This window comes from Paramormyrops kingsleyae, chromosome 10 (genome assembly GCF_048594095.1).
Source record: "Paramormyrops kingsleyae isolate MSU_618 chromosome 10, PKINGS_0.4, whole genome shotgun sequence".
Lineage (NCBI taxonomy): Eukaryota > Metazoa > Chordata > Actinopteri > Osteoglossiformes > Mormyridae > Paramormyrops > Paramormyrops kingsleyae.
This window is the reverse complement of record NC_132806.1, coordinates 22,786,597-22,809,032: the sequence shown is the minus strand read 5'-3', so window position 1 is coordinate 22,809,032 and position 22,436 is coordinate 22,786,597. Positions and strand designations below refer to the sequence as shown.

The 22,436-nt window shown below is 41.4% G+C and overlaps 1 protein-coding gene and 1 long non-coding RNA gene across 6 annotated transcripts; one reads left to right on the top strand and one right to left on the bottom strand.

The window, feature by feature from the left end:
* Nucleotides 1-36: 36 nt before the first annotated feature.
* On the bottom strand, nucleotides 37-6,082 carry LOC111859858 (uncharacterized). 2 transcript variants are annotated; one of them, XR_002841916.2, is made up of 3 exons: nucleotides 6,022-6,082; nucleotides 5,541-5,686; nucleotides 37-226 (listed from the first exon to the last, which is right to left on the bottom strand). It is a non-coding gene; the product is annotated as an uncharacterized lncRNA (long non-coding RNA). The 2 variants fall into 2 exon arrangements; XR_002841917.2 differs by having other exon boundaries at nucleotides 5,922-6,028.
* Nucleotides 5,549-22,314, top strand: LOC111859856 (muscarinic acetylcholine receptor M1-like). 4 transcript variants are annotated; one of them, XM_023842950.2, is made up of 4 exons: nucleotides 5,549-5,955; nucleotides 6,537-6,626; nucleotides 18,389-18,485; nucleotides 20,261-22,314. In XM_023842950.2, exon 4 carries the CDS (start codon nucleotides 20,383-20,385, stop codon nucleotides 21,874-21,876), a length of 1,494 nt encoding a protein of 497 aa, XP_023698718.2. In that variant the 5' UTR covers nucleotides 5,549-5,955; nucleotides 6,537-6,626; nucleotides 18,389-18,485; nucleotides 20,261-20,382; the 3' UTR covers nucleotides 21,877-22,314. The 4 variants fall into 4 exon arrangements, with proteins under 4 accessions (XP_023698718.2, XP_023698716.2, XP_023698717.2 ...); XM_023842948.2 differs by lacking the exon at nucleotides 5,549-5,955 and adding an exon at nucleotides 7,772-7,969 and having other exon boundaries at nucleotides 6,128-6,626; XM_023842949.2 differs by lacking the exon at nucleotides 5,549-5,955 and having other exon boundaries at nucleotides 6,128-6,626.
* Nucleotides 22,315-22,436: the final 122 nt, after the last annotated feature.

Here is a 22,436-nt window from a genome sequence, read left to right as displayed (position 1 = left end):
TGAAATGCATTTCTTACTCAATTCTGTTCTTACTGTTCTTACTGTTCTGTTCTTACTGTGCTTACTGTTCTTACAGCTGACATGCTATTTGTTTTTGCCATTTTGCCGCAACAACTTTACAGTCCAAAGTGAACACAAGAAAACATTCCTGTTCCCTTCACTTTGCCTTGTTTATTCTTGTCACCGCTGTTCCATGCTTGCCCTCTGTCATTTTCTATCGATTGCCCTGAGAATTAAACAACTGTGATGAGTAGTATTCACACTGGGGGGGGGGGGGGGTAATATTTAGGGGTGGCTTCTCAGTTGTCTCACACACAGACACGCACTAAGCAGGCATGAAAGACCATAATGCTCTGCTTAGCGTCTCCTTACTGGCGTCTGTCCACCGTAGTGCCCGAGTGTGGAGAGGACCATCAATAGCAGAACACCCCCATGGAGACTCTCGCCACCCCCCCACCCTCCCAAACCACTTCTCTCTGGAATGATAAAACATAACATAACAGGTCATGAGTCTACAGCTGGGTAGGGGGTGTGAAAAGTGTGTTTAAATGCTGAGCAATGAATCTCAGTATGCTAACAAGGTGTGATGTGAAATGTGTTCCAGAGGCTGGGGTCCTTTGGGAATGCAGCTCCCTGTCATTTCAGATTTCGGCACAATGCTTGTATTGTTCGAAAAAATGTACATTGTTGAGTGCAATAAACAACAGTCTGTGCAATATTTCTATATTTTTCCTTTTCTTTTGGTTGAAAATAGCAACCTGAAACCTCATATAATAAGGGTGTAATTTATTTCCATTGTACTGTCTTTATGATTAATCCTCCCACAGTGATCTGTGAGAATATATGGACCTTTATCAGTTTTTCAGGCAAAAATATACCAGAATGCAGGCCAAGTGCGTTCGCCACACTTGGATCAGTGCTCTTAAAGGTCCCATGTTCCGTATCCTGTAGATTGTAAATGGGCTTTTAATATTTGAAAAATAACAAATTAAAAACAACATTAAGAAGTCTTATTCAAAACTTCTCCTGCTTTGGAGCTTTACTGTATGTTTTTAAATTTGTTTTAGTTTCAAATATCTTTGTGTCCTTAAGTGCCGTCCTCTTGTGGGTTCTGCTGACCGTGTGAGACGCTGCTGTATCCGTAACGCCCCGACAGGCTAGCTAGGTTCCCCTCGTACTTGCCGCTGCTGTGTGGGGCAAATGGGGGGTGGAGGGATTAGCATAGACTTGCCAAAGGGATCAGCAGCGGTGGCAAAATTTATGGCTACCTTGGTGTTTACACCAATGGAACATGTCCTCTGAACAAACAACCACAGGGGCTTGACTAAGTGCCTGCCTGAAGCCAGAGCACATGCCCCGAGCCCAGCTTGTGACATTTCTGTATCACGATATTAATCTGCTTGGAACACTGCAGGTTCATAGGGCTCATAGTTATACTTAAAAGCTATGGGCTGGTCCCCGGTGTGCAAATAGGGTTTATAAGGACATCAGCTAAACATCATTAAAATGACTGTAGTGCTCTAGCCGAAACAGGTTCAATGAGGCTTTCTGACCCAGAATCAGTTGTTAAACAGTCTTCGTTGCTGGTGAACTGTAGACAGTATCTGTCCATCAGTGACAGTCAACTCAGTCTCCATGAGAACTCCTTGTCGTGCATTCTTTTCATCTAATTTTAACCATCCCACTTACTGTATGTTTCCAGAAATTTCTTGGGAGAGGCGTGGTTTGTAAAAATGTAGAGTTTGTGTGTTTCCCTCTGGGCAGTCCTCCTAGTGTGATGTGTGTCATATGATCCTGATAAAAAATATCTTTTCTATATTCGGTTATTAATTGCAATGAGTAGTATGTTTTAAAATGTAAACCTGTGCTACAACTGTGGTACCTAAAATAAAATAGACTTACTGGGATGATTTGTGCACCTTTCCTTTTTACATCCTTTTTAATAGACTTTTTTTGCGATTTTATTGTCCTGAAAGAAGCAAAACGGCAAACAAGGATATGAACAACGAGTAGGACAGAATTCCAGCTCACTGCGGATGGACTGTTAGGATGTAAATATTGAGTCTAGCTTGTTATATTTGAGTTAATCTTTTGTGGCACAGCCCTTGAAATTTCAAAGTGTTAGACATCCATCAAAGGACATTCAGGTAGCTGTTACACAACCCTAGATTTATCAGATTTAAAGTGCCTTGAAAATCTTTGTCCCTTCATACGTTTAGTCAAAGCTGTTGGTGAGGCCCTAGTTGTGTTATTCCTAGTTTTGCCATGATTTTGATATAGGGAGTTTACTCTAGAAAACCGTAACCATACTGAGGCATCAAGTACATGCCTGTATGCTTAATCCTGTTCATATGATGTATACCACATATATTTGGTTGTGAAAATGATGGGCGGGCCTGCAGTACATCTTGGGAAGGAGAGTCAGGTGACACTAACTGTTCTTGTTGATTTTATTTATCTGTCCATCGCCCCCAGTGGTTCGTATTATTGATGTATTATGTTTCATTCAAAACTCCTGAAATTTTGATTCATTGTTGCTCCCATCCCTGAAAATGGCAAGCCCAGAAACAACCCTAAATAATCGTCTGTTATGCTTCTGCTTACACGGTTTTACAGCCATAGAAAAAAAAAATTCTCTGTATTTTTAGACAAATCTGCATTTTAAAACCATGGTTTAATCATGGTTCTGCTGGCAGAAGGCTGTGCTGAGCAGCAGGTTGCTTCCAGGTTCAAAATTTCTAAGACTGCAGTACACAAGAATTAGGTGAAGCAGGAGACACCGGGAACGACCAGAGACCAGCCAGGTAAACGGCGGAAGCGACCATTAACTTATTAACTTATACGACAGCTTCTCATGAATTGTAGGATGACATCAAGTGACCTTCAGAAGGAATGGGAAACATTAAGTGCAGGTGTGAAGTGCACTGCTAAGACAGTGTGTATCAGGGTCCTAGAAGCAGGACTGAGGTCCCATAAAGCAAGGAAGAAGTCCTTCATTAATGAGAAGCAGAGAAAAACAGACTGCAGTTTGCAAAGAAAAATATATTATTCACAGATGCACATCTATAAATTGAGAAGTGAGTGAAACAAAAAATTGTGCTCTGGTCTCTTAATTTTTTCCACGGCTTTATATAAATGGATGCATTGATTAATATTTCTCTTCAAATAATAAGCTGAGGTATCCCTCAAGATAAGCCTTTGATACAAGTGAAATTATTTAATATCCTTTACTGAGTTATGACCAAAAATAGGGATGATTTTTAATGCTTACCAATAACAATGAGGGAATTTTAAACATGCACGCCTGGTTAATTTCCAATTTTAATGAATGGTAATTACAAATCCAACGGAGATCTCAGCTTATGTGCCAATTTCCAGGAATGCATTAGGGTCACATATAGGGGGTTAATCGTAGCTGCAATATCTGTGAGAACCACAGATATACTAGATATCAAAAGAGGTTTCTGGAGTTGGATGGATGAAAATGGGATCAGATCGCAGGTGAATGGTATCCATGTAAAGCCAATGTTGCTTTCTGCAGAGGTGGAAAGTTCAGGTTCGGAAAGTTCCCAAGTGACAGTGGAGTATAAAGAGTCACAGTTGCAGAGAACTCAACTGGTTGGTTGAAACAAAATCTTGGTCTGGATTTGTTCTTTCTGAACCTGAACTTTCCACATCTGGCATTCTGTTCACCTTTCCCCGCATTGTATGTTGATTTGTCAGGGTTAGGAGGCTTGCCTGCAACAGGTAAGTGAATTGTTATGTTGCATGGAGTTTTTCAACTGCTGCCTAGGTCACCCATAGCAGATAGATCTTAACAAAGTTAAGACCTTCAGAAAAAAGGGTGCAGCCCTGGTACAGTTTTGTTCCCCAAGGTACAAACCTTATTAATGTACCCCCTATGGCACAAAAATGTTCTTCAGAGTCCATTTCTGTACCTTAAATTAGACTGAAAGGTACATTTACGTACAGCTAGGGAACAACTGGCAGAGCCTTGAGGGTACAGCCCCAGGGACAAGTAATTCTACCCTCAAAGGTATAAGCTAATACTTTTTTTCTGACAGTGCAGGCAAAACCTACTGCTTACAATTTGCAGTGAATGATCACTATAGTGATGACAATGATACTATTTTCAACGGCAAGGTAGAAAGTGATGGTAAACACACACACAAGAAAACCTTTTTAGAGACACACCAGAACAAATAACAATATAGTCCAGAAAGACGGGCTCATCAGATTGGATGGCACTGAATATACTATTGAGGAAGAGGTAAGGATTCTTCGGAGTACAGCTGGTGTTTATGACACTCTTGGATCAAAGCCTATTGAGTGTCCAATTGCTGATGGTGCCATGCTAGAAAATGCCAAGCTGCAAATAAAGTATTACAGAGCATGATCTAAGGAAATCTGGATGTGGTAAAGATAGAAATGGATTGCTTGTAGGTTGACATCCCAAGCAATAGGAAATAGCAAACTTAAATGGAATGGACACTTTCAGTCAGGAAAACTAGTAATTATATACGATGCTGTGATGATCAACTGATATCAATTCATTTCGTTGGATACCCTTTCAATGTAGCAGTTATGCAGGCTTATGCCCCAACAAGTGAAGCAGAAGAATAGCTGTTTTATGGCCCAGGTCAGGCTGAAATAGCACATCCAAATATTCAAAGAAATATTGCTGGCAATTGAAGAATGGAATGCCAAAGTTGGAAATGAGAAGGTGGGAAATACAGCAGGGTAGTATGGAAATGGAAACTAAGCTGGAAGTGATTAAACAGCTTCTGAAAATCCATTGACCTTTGCATTGCCAATACATTCTTTGAGAAACAAATGCATAGTAATTACACCTGAATATCATCAGATGGAGTTAACAGACATCAAATAAATTACAATCTCATTGACAAACAATGGAAGAACTCAATTCAAATACCAAATGCATGGTGAGGAGCTGATTGTGGTATAGTCCATGAATTACTTATATGCAAACTCCAAGTGTAGCTAAAAAGGAAGAATGCCATCTGACTTCCAAGATGTGAGCTAGAGAATATACCCTTTGCCATCCAGGAAAAAAAAAACTGATTTGAGGTGCTGGATCTCCTTGAGTGAGAACCCGAGGAACATTTCACAGAATTCAAGGAAGTCAGCTGAGAGGAACCTGAGAAAGAACTGGTCAAGCTGATAGGGCCAAAGATGTCAATGTGAATGCCACAAGGGAAATTGACAAGAGAAGTCGAAATCAGAAAAGATATAGATTTCTTCAAAGTACTGACTTCCAAATTCCAGAAATCTACCAGGAATTACAAAGGATAGTTTTAACGGCACAAACCAGCACAAACGCAGCACACACGATTACGATCGGTCTGGTGGAAATCAGGCACAAATGGGGGGCCAACTTCACGCTGATGACGTCACCATGTAAACAAACATTTATATCTCAGAAACTTAAAACAGCACAAACAAAAATTTTAACGGCACAAACGCCAGTTTGGTTGAAATCTGAAACATATGGGGGGGGCAACTTCACGCAGGTTCCTTACCTGTGTTTTTAGTTCAGTTAAATAAACCCCGTTTGTTGTTCTTGGAGTCGCCAGTGGGTCGTCCACCTTTTTTGTGCCCGTGGCATGCCACGTTCCCGCACCAAACCCGTCTGGGTCCATGACAGAGAATATCAATGGCTTTGAACCTTGGAGTCAGCAGATATCAAGGGAAACAAATGGACATTGTTCAAATCAATCCTGAAAATCCACTTGAAGTACAAATGTCCAGACTAAAGCTGTCATATTTTGAGTGTATTGTGCTTCAGATAAAACTATAATGCTTGGAACAGTTGAGAGTAAAAGAGGAAGGCAACCGCCAGCAACACAATGGATGGATCCAATTGTCACGTCAATGAACACGTCTTTGAGAAGCCGGAATACCTGAACAGTAGACAGAAAGTTTCCTTCCATGGGGGTAAAAAGACAAGTTGCTAATCAAAGTGACCAGTGCAAATGTGAATACAGACGCTCTTCTACTTACAAATGAGTTACATTCCGAACGGCCGTTCGTAACTTAAAATGTTCGTTAGTCGTTATTCAACATCATTTTAAGGGTATCCTCAAGTACAAAGAACTAGGATGCTGGGAGTACGCACGTCACACTGCTGCGCGGCAGGATTAGTGGATAGTCGTTCTAGGCGGAATTGGCATGCAGGGAAAAAAAAATGATGTTGCGGACAGGAAACGGGAGCCCAATTAACACAACTTGGACTTACATTTGGACTCTTCGTTTAAGTTGAAAGTTCGTAAGTAGAGGAGCGTCTGTAGTGTCTTTTGTGTTTTGGTTTTGGAAGGAGGGACACCACGCATAACTCCCTTCGGTCAAGTTTCAAGATCCAAAATTTTTATTTGCCACAAGCATGAATGTAGTGGCACAACAGCAGTGAAATTGCTGCTACTCCAGACTGTGCAATCTGCTCCATGTGTTTGCCTCGAGGAGTTAAGTAGAAGACAGCAGGATCTGGATTGGTTAATGAGTAACTGGCTGCTCTCCAGTCAACAGCACTTCCTACTGACGCTGCAGTGACCCTGGAGCTTCCCGGCAAGGAGCCACACTTGTGACACAATCTGCAGTGCTGCCACAAGGTAATACTGTAGCACTGGAAACTGTGAAAGCATAGCAAGCTAAGCCAAAAATTACAGAGTGATTGCAATCGCACATTCACCATTCACTGAGCCAAATGCCTGTGTTTGAATCTAACAGCTTGCCCTCTTTAGGTCATTGTTAATTACTTAATTTTTAATCATTTTGTATATTTGCAGCATTGCTTTTTATCAAGAACATGTTTACTTCTGTTACAAATTCTACATTCCCACCACAGTAACTTAGTAGGCTATTTGTAACAGTATTTATATTGTTATCAGAACTAATGCTCATACTCGTATTATAAGTTCAACGCATGAAAAATTCACTAACTGTTTACTATTTTTAATATTTTCCATTTTAAAACACCTTGCTTCTTCAGTCATAATTTCCTAGACTTTCTCCGAGTTTGAGTAAATTGAAAGTCTCCTCTGATTGGTGTATAGGGGGGTATAGCATCAAGGGTAGCCTTGAGTGTTAGGTTGCTATAGCGATTTCACCATCTCGAGGCCGCTGCATTCCCCTTAATTCTCATTTCTGAACTCCGTTGGCCGGTTATCACCGCTTATGTTCTTTACTGTCTTTTTACAATATTTTCGCACACACCGTGTTCCATCTATAAAAAATAATGGAAGTGACCTTTAATAACACATATGTATGATTTAGTACGAATCAGTGATAGAAGACGTCTTCGGGTGTTTAACTAGGTCGGCATCTGAGACAGAATTACTCACAGCATTATGTAAGAAAACCTCTAATGAAAATTTTAAAAATAACTTCATAGCCTACTACTTTTGAGGTGAATGTGCCAGGACTTCTCTCAACACAGACAGCATAAATCATTTTTACAAGAATCGTTTAAAATAAGTAAATTGCTAATCAGCACGCACATTAGTTCAGAAATTAAATATGAGATATGATGTGTCTATGGTTATGTGTAGAAAATCGTAAACGTTTACAGTGAAAAATATAAAATGTATACTTCCTTAATAGTTATGGCTCAAGGTGACATAACATTCTATTACATATTTTGATTAATTATTCTGAAAAGTGATTAACAAGTAGTTAAAAACGTCTGAGGTCCCTAGTCACCTACATGGTGTTTGTACTGCAGGCTAAATGACACACTATTTGCACTTGTTGGTAGGGTAGGTGTCGTACGTTGGCTTTACTTCAGTCCTCTAACCAGACGCCCAGCCTTCTTCACAGTCACCGTCCTGACACGGTCACTGCGTTGTATAATGACCGCGACGGCGACGCGAATAGCGGAATGCAGAGCCTTTGATTCGCTTTGAGGAGGCACGTTTGGAATGAATCTATGCCGATCTGAGCTCCGACACTTTCGGTAAGCGTCATGTTTGTAATCAGAGGAAATATTAACAGCTTGTTCGCTTTCATTCCCTTCGGACCAGGTCTGCAAACGGACGGTGCATAGGGTAATTCAAATGTTTAGCTTGCTGAGGCACTTTCAGATTGATTTCAGTGCAGGTTGAGACATCCATTTATGTCACCAATAAAGGTAGCGAAGGGGTAAGCGAGGTACCTTTCTCTTGCTTGTTTCAGAGTTGGTTTAGTGTGTAAACTATCAGTTTTTTAACGTTGTACAACTTATTATATGATTTGTCGTTGCTTTTATGCTTTTATATTGCATGCGTCCTGGGAAAACACATGCGTGTTAAGACGGGAATATCTTCCATTACTGTAATTTATGTTGCGTTTTTAATGGTTTTCTGTGTTTATCTGTAATTGCCCTAGTGAAATGTGATAAAAGACGTTCAAACCATGTTCTTTTTGTAGTCTCATTTGTCGGAATAATTTGCTTCCACTTAAATAACTTTTCTAACTGTGGTTTGTAGGTACAAGAAATTCACTGAAAATCATTAAATGTTGATGAAAGGATTGTTCTGTCATCTTAAGGGGATGTCCTAGTGTCAGAGTGATGACAACAGCAAATTTCGTTTAAACAAACACCTGTTTTATGCGAGTACTTGATGAGCGTAAGAGACCAGCAGGTTACCTGCTCACTTACCTATGTGTTCAGTCTATATAAATATTTTCGCCCTGTAGCAGTAAAGACTGAGCTGGTAAAACACAGGAGTGCCTGTCGAGTTAGACAGGATTGCCAGATATCGAAATCACCCTTACAAATTTCTTTTGAAAAAGTTCATAAAATAAGAAGTTGTATGACTGTTAGTTTTATTTAGCATTTTTTATTTACTAGTAGCACGCTAACGTAGGATACTTGTAGTTCATCGTACCACTTAAATGAGTGTAGTAATACTGGTTTGTATTTTACTCTAATATATGTTATGTAATTTATGGAAGTTTGTCTTCTTTACATTTCTTAGAACAATAGACTACCGTATCGGCTCCACGAGTTATGTAACAGCACTGTAATGCATTCTGTAAGACATAAGAAAATATATTTAGAAAAGAAGTTAATGTTAAAATACATACACACAACTGGAATAGGTAGTACCTGGGCTTTGGGTAGCAGCTGCCTATTGGACCACAACTTGCGAAGAAAATTAATAAAATTATTTGCCTGCCTGTGATTTCTGCGTAATATAGCCTAATATCGGAAATGTTATAGTGATAATAGTAATATTAGATTAAATAAGCATACTAAATATAGTTTAAATGCATTGCCTAGTGTCATAAAATTGCATTTCGCTAGCAAGTCATTACGACCAATAATGAAATTTCATAGGTTCCCTTGCCTGGTTGCTGGTGCTAAAATTAAAGTCTGTCTGTCCGTGAGGCGGGGATTGTTCTTTTGCGTTGACATTGGAGCAAATTGCTAATGATGGAAGAGAACAAGCAATGGTTGCACCAAAAGATCGTACAAAATCGGGGTCCTCTTTATCAACGGAAATGTAAGATGTATTCTAGTGCTGATCCCAGACCTGTGGCGCTCAGGCATGGACTAGAGGTGTCAATAGGGCAGGATCGGGGTCATTAACGGAAGTACACGTTGGAAGCCTCACTCAAGCAAGAAATTTACATGTGTTGAGTCAGAACATAAGCCTCAAACGTTTGATGATTTTTAACAAGTTTTTAAAAGCTCGCTAAACATCAGTACATGGCAGCCCCTCCATCGAATGCAAACCATCATGTTTAAAGGAAAGAGAAACAAGCCAATATCTAATTTTACATTAATAAGTTACTATTAGGAATCTTAACGAGTGATGTTAGGCATGATAAATGTTTATTGACAAAGTTGCATATGCAGTAAAATTAACATTAATTTGTTTGTTTTTAAGGAATTTAATCAGTCAGAAAATTGTCATTAATGCCACCAGGATGTGTCACTTGAGAACATTTCACTTTTCTCAGTCCTATAGACAATAGTGCCTAGAAAGTAAACAGATGAAGTCAAGGCTGGGTGCACAAATACACATCGAAGTCAAACACTGAAGACCATCAGATGGTTTCTGTGTATGACGCTCTAGCAGGTATATACTGTATATCAACTAAGCTGCACTGTTACCAACCTCCACTTAGTCCCAGAAGGTGGGTGATTTTTATTTGTGTATTTAGTTTTTTTTGTTTGGGATTGAACTATTCAATATTGCATAATGTTGAATTTTATTTTATTTTTTTTTTAAATCTAGTTCAGTTGGATGTAACTCATTGTTTCAAGAACAGTTGTGGGTGGTGTGTTCAACTGTATCAGTCCAAGTGATTGCAGTAACTGCTGTGGTGTTATGTGAACAGAGAAACGTCTCTTCATGACATTTCAAAAGCGTTATAGGCCGTTTACTGTGGAAATGAAGCAGGAATATGCACCTTTACTGTACACCGCCACTGGAGAAGGTTATCCAGCCACTGTCCAACCATTTATGCAGTAAAGTGTCACTGGAGAACATGGCACGAGGAACTCAAAGCACACTATAGTATAGGACACTGCACAATTACACACTACGGGCACACATGTCTTTGGGAGGAAACATGTATATCCAGGGGAAACCCGCATGAATAAGGGAGGGATTATGCAAACATCACACACGCGGAGGCAAGAATCGAACCAGCAGTAGAGTCTAATGAGGTTTAGCTATGTGTTGTGATATTAATTGCCTCATTCAGTGGCAATGACGTGTTGGTGATTCAGATCAGGTTGTACCCCTCTGATTAGGAGACTTGGGTGTGAGTCTTGCCTCTGACTGTCCTATGCAGGGTTACTGTATTCTCCATCCACCCATCTTCTATATCTGCTCGTCCTACACAGGGTTGTGGGTCCAGAGTCTATCCCAGGAGCTATGGGTGGGTGCAAGGCAGGGAATAACCCAGGACGGGGTGCCAACACATCGCAGGGCACACTCACACGCCATTCACTCACACGCCATTCACTCACACATTCACAGCTATAGACAATTTGGCAACTCCAGTTCAGCTCAGCATGTTTTTGGACTGTCGGGGGTGTCCGGCAACAACCAGAGTACCCTGAGGAAACTCCACAACGACATGGGGAGAACATGCATTCCCACACACATGGAGTCAGACTCGAACCCTGGTCCCAGAGGTGTGCTAACCACTGCACCATCATGCCCCCCACACTGCAGTGTCGATTTTTATAATTATAACACAGCACTACCTTAAACATGAGAAAGTCAAAACTTAGTGATTTTGGAGCTATTCCAGGGCAGGAATATCAGTATATCAACAGAAAATATAATTAGTCAAGATCTTACTTTCTATATTTTTTTTTACTATATTTTTAGTAAATTTTTAAGATAAGATGGTGTCACTGTTGGATATATTTTATCAATTCCTGCCGTTGAAAAAATGTCAAAACTATTTTTCAGGGATCTGCATGTGCTATTTGTATCATTAGAGATTGTTTGCCCAGGAGTATTTTGGAATTGTACTAATCATTGGTTTGAACCAAATTCTTCAAATTCCACCATCTTTTAGCAGCTGTGGGAAAGATATGATAATTCTGTGCAGCAAACGGCCTTGCCGGACAAGGAACATTCAGTGATGGTGAATGTGATACATCTCTAATGAGGATGCCCCAGGGGGCGATTCTGGTCACGAATACGGGAAGGAGGTCTGTGGTTCCGCTGCTTGCCCAGGTCAGCCTGAAAACTCTGATGGGTGCGGTGTCATGTGACGTCTCTCTGTTTTGATTAATACCTGCTACCTACTTGGTTATTAGCAAAATTTGCTTCACCAAAAAAGTCTGAAACCTGAGGGAATAACAAAATAGACCGTTTTACCTTAAACTGAGGAGCAAAATTACACTTTTCCTTTTGTATATATCCTCTAAAAAGCAGCATGATGCACTGATCTGCACATGGCTGTAGCTGGTGATTAAGCAAGAGATACTCAAGCAAAAAGTACCATTTTCAAGTAAATGCAGTGATCAGCAGCAGATGTAGCCAGGACTGGACCTTACGAATTTTTGATAGTAGCCAACTTGGCTAGTTCAGTAAAAAAATGTAGTCCAACGTGCTTTTTTCCCAATAGTTCAGCGTTTTATCCTCGCCCTTCGTCTAAATTACTCACCTCAGGCGAGAGGGCGAGCTTAATTCCCAATCCTAACTATAGCTTTAGCGTTATCTGGATGTTTTTGTAATGAAGTTTCCTGTTAAAAGGATCTGTTAAAATTACATTCTGATTTTGCAGTTCTGTGGTCTCCCATCCAGTTAGTAATATATTCTAGACAAAGACCTCATCACCTATAAGTTGCGGATTTAGCTTCTAAGAAAACCTCTGCTGTTAAAACACAGTTGCCTAAGCAACAAAACATAACTCCCCGGTATAAGAACTTCCTGTTCCTGCAAATCTGTTTGAAATGTCAGGATTTGCTGAAGTGTTAACATTTTGTCACAACACCTGTTATCTAGTCCTCATCCAATCTGTTTTCCTCTGTAAGTCTAAGTCTATTGCATTATTCTGACTTTATATGCCTTTGCTTAGCATGCAAATTTATTTCTATTGTACATCTGAATACTTCTGCTTGTAGGTGAGCAGTATTGTTTACTTTTTACTTTGCATTACATTTGCAATATTAAAATTCTGGCTAAATGAGAAATTCCAGCATCTGAGCTCATTATAGCGCATTGTGAAGTGGGATACGTGCAAGTTTGTTCATGAAAATGTGGAGGAATGAGCTATAGCTCTGTACGGGATGCCAGTCCGTTGTGGGGCACATGCTTGCACACGGCAAACAATTCAGATACAGCAGTCAGCAGGAGTAAACTAGAGTAAACTAGAGTACCCTGAGGAACCCTGAGAGAACAGTGCCCAGAGCCTCTGGACCCCCTCCAATCATGCATACAAGCAGTTACAGAAGATGTTTGTATATTCTAAGAAGGGATGAGTCCCCCCCCCCCTCCCATATCTGTGGTTTCAGGTTTGATTTACCACAGTATGAAAAAATGAATAACATTTTGAGTGATATAAGAAGCGTGATTTTCATTTCTCTGTCATACCTTGATACATGATATTTTTCGTTGCTCTATCATGTCTTGAGAATCAGGCTAAAACATCATAATCATCCATTCAAGAGAGAGAACATGCAATACGGTTTTGGCTGTCTGTGGTAGGTCTTTGGAGCGTATTACCTGCAGATACGGGGGGACTATGGTATAGCTTTGACCAGATTGACATAGGGGTCCGTGGCACAAGAAAAGTTAAAAATGCCGGATCTCTACTTTGACAAATTCATTATTGGAACAGTCAATTAGATGCCATCCAATATTCTATTAAATTTCTTAGGTAAAGATATTTTTTCATAACCATGTGTCCATTGACTTAAGTAGGCAAGTGTATGCATTTATTTCCCTTAATATAACTCCCAAGATTCTACATGTATGGATTTAATTGAGACTTAAAACTAGCCTCACAGGGATCTGTCTCATCCTCATAGGAGACATGAGGAGGTGTGGACTTGTAGAAGGATGATGTCAACAGTCAAGCAGACCGAGTGCATAGGGACATAGGCTTGACCAAGGTGATTGTTGGTTCACATTCCTTTGAAGGCACATCTATATAATCTTATATCTGAATTGTTAATTAAACAGTATAATGATAAGCTTCTGTATGTTAGCAGCTGTTGACATTCAGATTGATGAGGGAGAATGAAAATGTTGGAGCTCTTTGGCGGGAAGTTGTATCCCGCCAATGGCCTTAATCCCCGGGCTGAAGAGGAGGATACATATCCGTAGCCAGAGAAGCAGCGCTGTTTACGGAGCTTAGGGAGTCTGAGCTGCTTAAACAGAAACCACCCTTGGAGATACTCACAGCAAGACCCAGCGAATGTGCACACAGGTCCACATGCTAACTCGCTTTCTCATCCATCTTGTCGTTTTTGTTGTTCTGTTGCTAAGTATTAGTATTTACCAGTTTATATGGTGTTTTACCAGAGCAGCTCAGATGAACTTACCAGTGAGAACTTCATCTGGATTCTTCCAAGTCCTGAACTGCCAGCCCTTGACTTGTGAACGCATGTGCTTATCCATCATGCTTATGGTTGCTCTACAGACAGTGAATCATTTGTCCATAAGTAAATATACAGTGTGTGATACTACGTTGACCCTTATGGTGAGAACTGACCCTTGGTCTCTCGTGCTGAGGCCTACACGTGAGTGTGATATACTGCTTAAGGATTATTATGTGCATGCACTTGTCTTTTATTATGGCAATAAAACATAGCTGTGTCTAATGAGCAGTGCAGGACATCTGCTCATTGCATTATTTCATAGCTATATTGTATTTTCCTCCATTATCATATGCAATATTACAGAATCGCTTGCTATATCACATGTCTGATTCATAAGTGTTTGGATTTTTGTCGGTTTCATAGTCCTTCCTAATCACTAGTGAGGTCAATTACATTAAGATAGTGGGGGAGCATTTTTCACTGAATATACCTGTATCTGATTCTACGATCAAGCAAAGATCAGTCAGATAGGTGACATTTTCATCGGTGTCTTGAAACGTAATGACCCTGCATATTTAATATTCTGAACAATATGATAATGTTATGGACAGAAGAGTTTGTCGCTTTTCTGATTTGAATCCTCCTACAGTTCATGAGCAAGACTGGTTGCTGTGGCAATGGCCATCATTGATGTCATAGGCTGACACTAATGTGGACCTGCTGTAACTAGACTTTTTTCTGCACTGCCCAGGAATTAATCTAGCACTCTAACCAATCTCCTTCTGCACATAAGAGTTATGTCAAAGAGAATGCAGGTTGTGGGAGCTCAACACCTTGAAGGAATACCTTAAAAAAAATAAATGTTAGCATTCTCTGTGATACTGGATTACCATATAAGCTTTGCAAATAATAATAATGCTATGTTGTTTATTTAAGATGAGTGGTGGAGAGTGGGCAAGCCTCTCCCACTTCGAAACAATGCTGGACCACTGCAAACTTTAATGTAACAGACATCTGCTTCAGAAACTGGGGAGTGTAGTGGCTGATTAGATCATCATAGTCTGTTTGGAGGGAATAGGTGGTTAATGACGTTAACCTTTTGTGAGCTTGCAGGGTTTGCTCCATGCTCAGAATTGATAAATCTTATAAAATACTGGAAAGTGTAGTTGCATGTCTAATTTCATGTGTTTGTGTTTCTGTCTGTTAAAATCCCTTGGCAGTGTCAGTATCGCTGCTCAAAAATATGTACAGTGGTACCTTGGTTTACGAGCATAATTTGTTCCGGAAACATGCTTGTAATCCAAAGCACTCGTATATCAAAGCGAATTTTCCCATTAGAAATAATGGAAACTCATATGATCCGTTCCACAACTCAAAAATATTCATATAAAAATTATTAATACAAAATATAAAGTAAAAATACATAAAACAAATTAACCCGCGCTTTACCCTTGAAAAGAATCCTGTATGGTGTGAGGGAGACGAGAGAGGAGAAGAGGAGGGTTATTTTGGCTCACTGGAATCTTTTTCTGTTTGTGCGACTTTGACAAGGAACCCATCCAATGACAGCCTCTTTTGCCTCCTTTTGGATTTCGCAAAAATGTGGACATTGCATTGTCGTTAAACAGATTCATTGCTCGCACTGCTACGCCCTTATTCAGGTGGTGCTTTTCTACTAAATTTTGACTATACGAGTGAGGGATGCCGACTGAAACCAAGCATGGGAGACGATTACCCACAATTCCACAGCGTGAGAAAGTGAATAACCATTGGTTCAGTTGTGATGACGTGCATTCGGCGTCAAAACAAGAAGCGCACGCATGCGCTTCCTGTTTTGATGCTGAGCGCACGTAAAAACAAGAAAAACAAGGAGCACATGTGTGGCATATGATTTTTGATGATACTTGGCGCTCGTAAACCAGGACTTGCTCGGTTTCCAAGTCAAAATTTATAAAAAAAAATTTGCTCGTCTTGCGGAACACTCGTAAGCCGCGTTACTCGTAATCCAAGGTTCCACTGTATATAGTAGTATCAGCACATCAATTAGGGAAACCAGTATTATAGTGTAAGTAAGACAGGACCCAAACGATGATGAATTGTAATTACAAATACAGCACTTTGATATGTGAGTTTTCAGAGAAACATGAGGCACCTAGCAGAGTTGATAAAACAGTTGGCGCCTGAAATGAATTGGTCACAAGAAGTATAAAATCATTTAATGCAGGGGTGCCCAACTCCAGTCCTGGGGGGCCGGAGCCCTGTGTAGCTTAGTTCTTTCCCTGTTCCACCATAAATGATTCAGCTCAAGAGCTGTGTGGTAATTAGCACAAGGAGTTGAATCAGGTGTGTTAAATGAGGGGAAACCCAAAAATATGCAGGGCTCTGGCCCTCCAGGACTGGAGTTGGGGACCCCTGATTTAATGTGTCGAGGGGAACTGTCTCAAGAATGATAACGGCCTGTGGCAAACTGTATTGGCAAAGAAGGACAGTGGTTTCTCACCAACATGGATAGGTGGACACAGGATTGTTGGCAAACATCACTCGGCCTAAAAACTGAGTACAGAAGTGAATCAGCACCTCTGATACCCTTTCTCATCAAAAGCTGTGCTTTATGAGTGTCACAAAGCTGGAATTTATGGCAGGGCTGCCGCTCAGAAATCGCTTCTAAGCAAGGCCAACACACAAAGATGCATAAACACGTGTAGGAGCAGAAAGACCGGACCCCTTAGTAACAGGAAACGTAATATGCTGATGTGTCATCCTTCACCTTTCTTCCTACATCTGAATAGGTTTACATTTGGAGTTACACAGATACTGAATTGACTGCAGTGGTCCACAATGTCTGTCGGCAACTAATAAACATTGTGGGTAGCCATCTTGTGGGAGTTGTTAGGTCTGAGGATTGCTCTGCTTGGTCATGTACTGGCAAAGGAATCAGGCCATTATACAAAACTATGTGGTTCTCAAATAAATTCAAGAGCAGTTTCATGAACGCTAAGAAGTTAAATAGCCTACCATGGCCACCCCAATCAACACATCTAAGCATCAATGAACTTTTTTTGGCAGTGCTGAATCACAATGTTAAGTAGATTTCCATGGCCTGTATCACTCTACCAGCTTTGGAATGATCCAGTGTCCTAATATGCACAATTGTATCCCACAATGCACTTGTATGTCAACATTCTAAGATGGATTGTAGCAGTCTTGAAGGGAAGCTCTCCTTTTTATTATGTCCTTGATAATGATACATTGTTAGGTGTTTCTGTTATTTTGTCCACTCTCCCTGTAATTCACAGACTCAATAACTAATGGTTCATTTACTTATCTATGCATTTTAATATCAAAGTTATAAGTTAAGGAGCCAAACAATGTGCATTCAGAAACTCTAACCCTAACGCCACTGCCTTTGTTACTGCATGGTTTATTTTTTAGGAATTGTACTACCCCCGTTCCACAAAGTCACCATGGAACTTTGCAGTAAGCCTTGGGGCTATAGTGGGTTGCAGTAGCCCTGGCTGCTATGGCAACGTCTTGCTGCTCCTCTTCTTTTGGCATGATGTCATGGCATCTGGCCACCTTGTAGATGATATGAAGCACTGCCCATACATATTTATTAGACCAAGGAAGGAATTATCCTGTGGCAGTAAAGCCAAAGAGAAATTGAGATTGAACAACTCTCTCCCCTTAAAGCCCAGCCACTCATCCAAAGCCAACACCTCAGTATATTCAACGAAAATGAGTTCTCCTCCGCAGCATTTTGCACACACCCAGCTCCCTGCCATTTACTATCTCATGCATCGTTATAGTGTGACATGTGACCCTAACCCTTGCTGGCCTTTACAGAGCATGCTCATTAGGTAATTACACTAAGCTATGTGCTTGCATCCCATTACCATGGTTATGGTTTGCACAAACAGCTAGGGCAAAATTAGTCATTGAATGAATGTGCAAATGAAATATTGTTTTTGTTTTATATAAGTCAATTATGTCCGCCAACACATCAACATTTCTACCTAAAAACATCTCAATTACAGGTCAGACTTTTACAGTAATTACTAATTAAGATTATTCTTAGCTGGCAAATGACCATGACAAGCTCGTGATGTGTTTTATTCATTGTGAAAATCACCAAGTTAATACTGTTAAACTTGTTCTTGAGTATGAATGAAAAAAATAATACGCAACTTTAGCCTCTTGTGGATGGTGCTTGTTACATACACATCTGCTGCCGGACTTAACTTGTATGTCACTGGCGCTGACATGCAGCTAAATGACCCACAGTAGCTGGACTCATTTGTTGTCACTGTGACTGTGAACTAATGGAATGAGTCCATGCAAAATTTTATGCTGTCTGCTAACAGCCTCACTTTTGATTAGTTTGTTTGCAGGGGTGACGTTGGTGGAGGGTGGCCCACTGGTTGATCACAAGGGATGGCAGCCTACAAGAAGGAATGTGGAAGGTGACCAGCTCCAGGTAAAGGTACTCTGGGCAGGGAGGGGGGTCCAGAATATTTTCAGGTGCGGACAAAAGGGGGGAGACAAGCTGTCAATGAATTCTTTCTACAAAACACAAAGGATAAAAACATCCAGAAAAAGTTCAACATAATTACAATGCTAATTTTTTGCAATCTTTAGCTAAAAACAAATCAGAGCCATGGATGCTTCATTTTTAAAAATATTTTTCCAATATGCACTGCACTCTCATTAATATGCACAGAGCACGATCGCCAGGACTCAGCTGGTCTCTGTGGTTTCCATGTTGATTAATAAGCAGCATAAGAAACTCTCCATCTCTAAGGCACTCGGGGTCATTTCGTGGGGTTTTTTTCCACAGAAGTGATGAGAGTCACCATTATTGCACAAAGCACACTTCACGCTTAGTCTTAATTGAAAGTGATACAAGCAGAATTCCCCAGACACAATGAAAAATAAGCAATTACTGACTTCGTCATTGATTCAGGGCATAAGACGATGAATGGAATCTTTTTATGTCTGTGACAGAAAGACAAAGTAACTGTAGACAATACAGTGCCAAAAGCAACAGGTTTCCATGAGCCGGGTGTGCCTGCAGGAAGAGGGTTTTGTCAGAGGCTATTCCGTCTCATTCGAGAGCTCACACCTGAACTTGGCTAGCTACCTGTCATCATTAATTGCTTAACTGAGCCACTGAGCCAACACACATGAAAACACTGTATCTGCATGTGCAATTGCTAATTAAAAAAAATTGTTATGCCGCTTCAATTGCAATTGTGGCAGTAGCTTTACAGTTAGGATTTGTGTATATTCATGCAGTTCTGGAAAGTATTAAAGTTACATTGTGGGCAATTCTATACAAAGGCATGTTTGATGTCACATGCATAACACTGATAAAATGTTATGTATTTCTAGCATATAAATTAATATATTAATTTTGAGGATTTGTCCTTATTCATTGCAAGAGATTTGAAAAGATATGCAAATTGACTCATGAATATTAAGTTGCTTGTGAGTTAAGGCATTTTGATTGAGTCCAAATATTGCACACGTGCATTTGAGGAACTGCTGTTCCATATACCGTGATTGACATCACTCAGACCCAATGACAACTGGCAGGGGAGATCCTGCCCCCATTGCCTCGATCTCTGACTTTGGCTGACATTCTTTGCTGGAAGGTGTGGCCCAAGGTATTCTCTCTGCATGCACACTGGCAGTGGTCAGTTTTGATTATTGCCACCCTTTGAATGAAGAGAATGCTTTGAGGGACAAGCATATTCCCAGTATGAGACATGTTCCTGCTGGTTGACTGTCATAAATATACAGGCAGAAGGTACTTGAAGAATCTGAAGGCACGTGAGAGAGAGAGATAGATATAGATATATAGAAATTTTCTCATTTATAGGCTGTATGAAGGTAGACTGGATAAATGGTCGTTATCAGAGGTAAAGTGTGCTTGCTGTTTGTGTTTTTAGGTAGGGTATTTATCTGTCCTTATTGTGATGCCTTGGCTTATTCTCTAACTTTTTTTGAGTGTGTCTGCTCAGTATTTCTGTTAGCAAAATACTTAGAAGAACTCCAAGTGTTTGCATCAGCACCTCCTTGTAAAGTTTATATCAGCGCACTTCTAGCTAATTGTGGTGCACTTAAACTGTGAAAAGGTTTTATTGTATGTTTGTGTGTCACCTTCAGTTAATGGCATTACAATTGCAGTAATTACAATTAAAATCCACTGCTAACCTAAAAAAGTTCTTTCTTTCTTCCCCTTCACCATAGTCTACTTCCAGTGTCTGAAGAATGGGACCAGTTTTAAAGCCATTGAGCTTGACCCTTCAGCTTGGCTCCACCCTCCTGCTCCATCCATTGCTGTAGCCTCTCACTTCTCCTCCATCAGCATTATGAACATCACCTCCAACCCTCCCAACACCTCCCAGGTCCCCAGCACTCCAGCTGATCCCCTGGGTGGTCACACCGTCTGGGAGGTTGTTGTGATCATCCTCATCACCGGACCACTATCACTAGTAACCATCATTGGAAACCTGCTGGTGATAATCGCTTTCCGGCTAAACAGTCACCTGCGCACTGTCAATAACTACTTCCTGCTGAGCCTGGCTGTGGCTGACCTCATCCTGGGCACCATCTCCATGAACCTTTACACCACCTACGTCATTATGGGCCGCTGGGCCCTGGGTGACCTGGCATGCGATATCTGGCTGGCGATCGACTACGTAGCTAGCAACGCCTCCGTGATGAACCTTCTAGTAATCAGCTTTGACCGCTTCTTCTCCGTCACCCGGCCCCTCACCTACAGGGTCAAACGCACACCCAGACGAGCAGCCATAATGATCAGCTTGGCCTGGGCCATCTCCTTTTTCCTCTGGGCGCCTGCAATCCTGTTTTGGCAGTACATAGTGGGTGAGCGGACAGTAGAGGAAAACGAGTGCTCCATCCAGTTCCTTTCTGAGCCAATCATTACCTTCGGGACAGCCATCGCCGCCTTCTATCTCCCCGTCACCATCATGATCATCTTGTACTGGCGCATCTACCGGGAGACTGAGAACCGTGCGCGAGAGCTGGCAGGATTACTGGGCTCGCCGGGCATGGGCCGCGTTTCCCAGAGGTCGAGGCCACAGCTGGCTCTCTCGAGCAGCACCAAGAGCAGCAGCTCCAGCTCTGAAGAGACCCAGGCTGAGGAGTGCAGGGACAGCTGCTTCAGTACCCAGCAGAGCGTACCAAAGCTGCTGATGGGGGAGGAAGAGGACGGGGCATCGCCATCACACTCTGGGAGGAGATACTTACAATCAAAGATCAACGGGAGCTGGAAGATAGATGACGAAAATGGCTCCGAATCCTCCTCGTCGGAGGAGGAGAACGAAAAGGATGAGAAAGGTGCTATGGTGGTACGTGTCCCCCTAATCCCAGTGAATGACGGCCTGGGAGGCAGTAAAGACTGCTGTGACTCCGGGGTGCAAGATTCTGACACTCACCAGTCCGACAGCCAGTCGTCCTTAGGCCCAGCTAAGCCCTCCTCGCTGAAGTGGCCCAAAACTAAAAAGAGACGAAACACCTCCGTCATCAGGGAGAAGAAGGCCGCCCGGACGCTCAGCGCCATCCTGCTGGCGTTCATCCTGACTTGGACTCCCTATAACATCATGGTGCTGGTGTCCACCTTCTGTGAGCACTGCGTGCCCGAGAGGCTATGGCAGCTGGGCTACTGGCTCTGCTACGTCAACAGCACGGTGAACCCCATGTGCTACGCCCTGTGCAACAAATCCTTCCGGGTCACTTTCAAGATGCTGCTACTGTGCCGTTGGGACAGGCGGAAGTGGACCAAGCATCACATGGGAGCACCTTCACCTCTCAGGCCTCACAAGTCCAGCAGTGTTGTATGATTTACTCCCTTCCTTTCACATCGGAGGTCCATGTAACTATGATGCCAGGCAACCAAACTGTAAACAAGTGATTTTTCTTTCGTCTATAGTTGTTTGATCGCTTCCTCAGCCCGTGACCACTATACCTGTCACTCGTGGAAAAACTGGTCCTTGCTGCTACTCAATATACAAGTAGCATGGAGAAGTGTTTAGGGCACTACCAGGAGCATGCACAAGACATTTCAATCTCGGTATGAATGCGTGCAAGCATCCCTGTGCACCACGTTTATGCTACAGATAAAAAAACAAAACTGAATCTTGGTTGCCATTGGACCTGGAAGCTTAAAACCTGACAGTGTTTATTTTTTTTTTAATGCTCAGGTTATTTTGTTTACTTGTTGTGATGGTGAGACTCGTGAGGTTAAATTTGTCACGCTAATAAGATACACGTTTATTTTATGGCTTTCTATATTTTCAATGTGTGTTTCCACAGTGTATTGCCAGCTGATCCTATTGTCAACAGAAATGATTAAGACGTACCGACGAAGGTAAATATCTCACTGGCAGATTATACTTTCTTC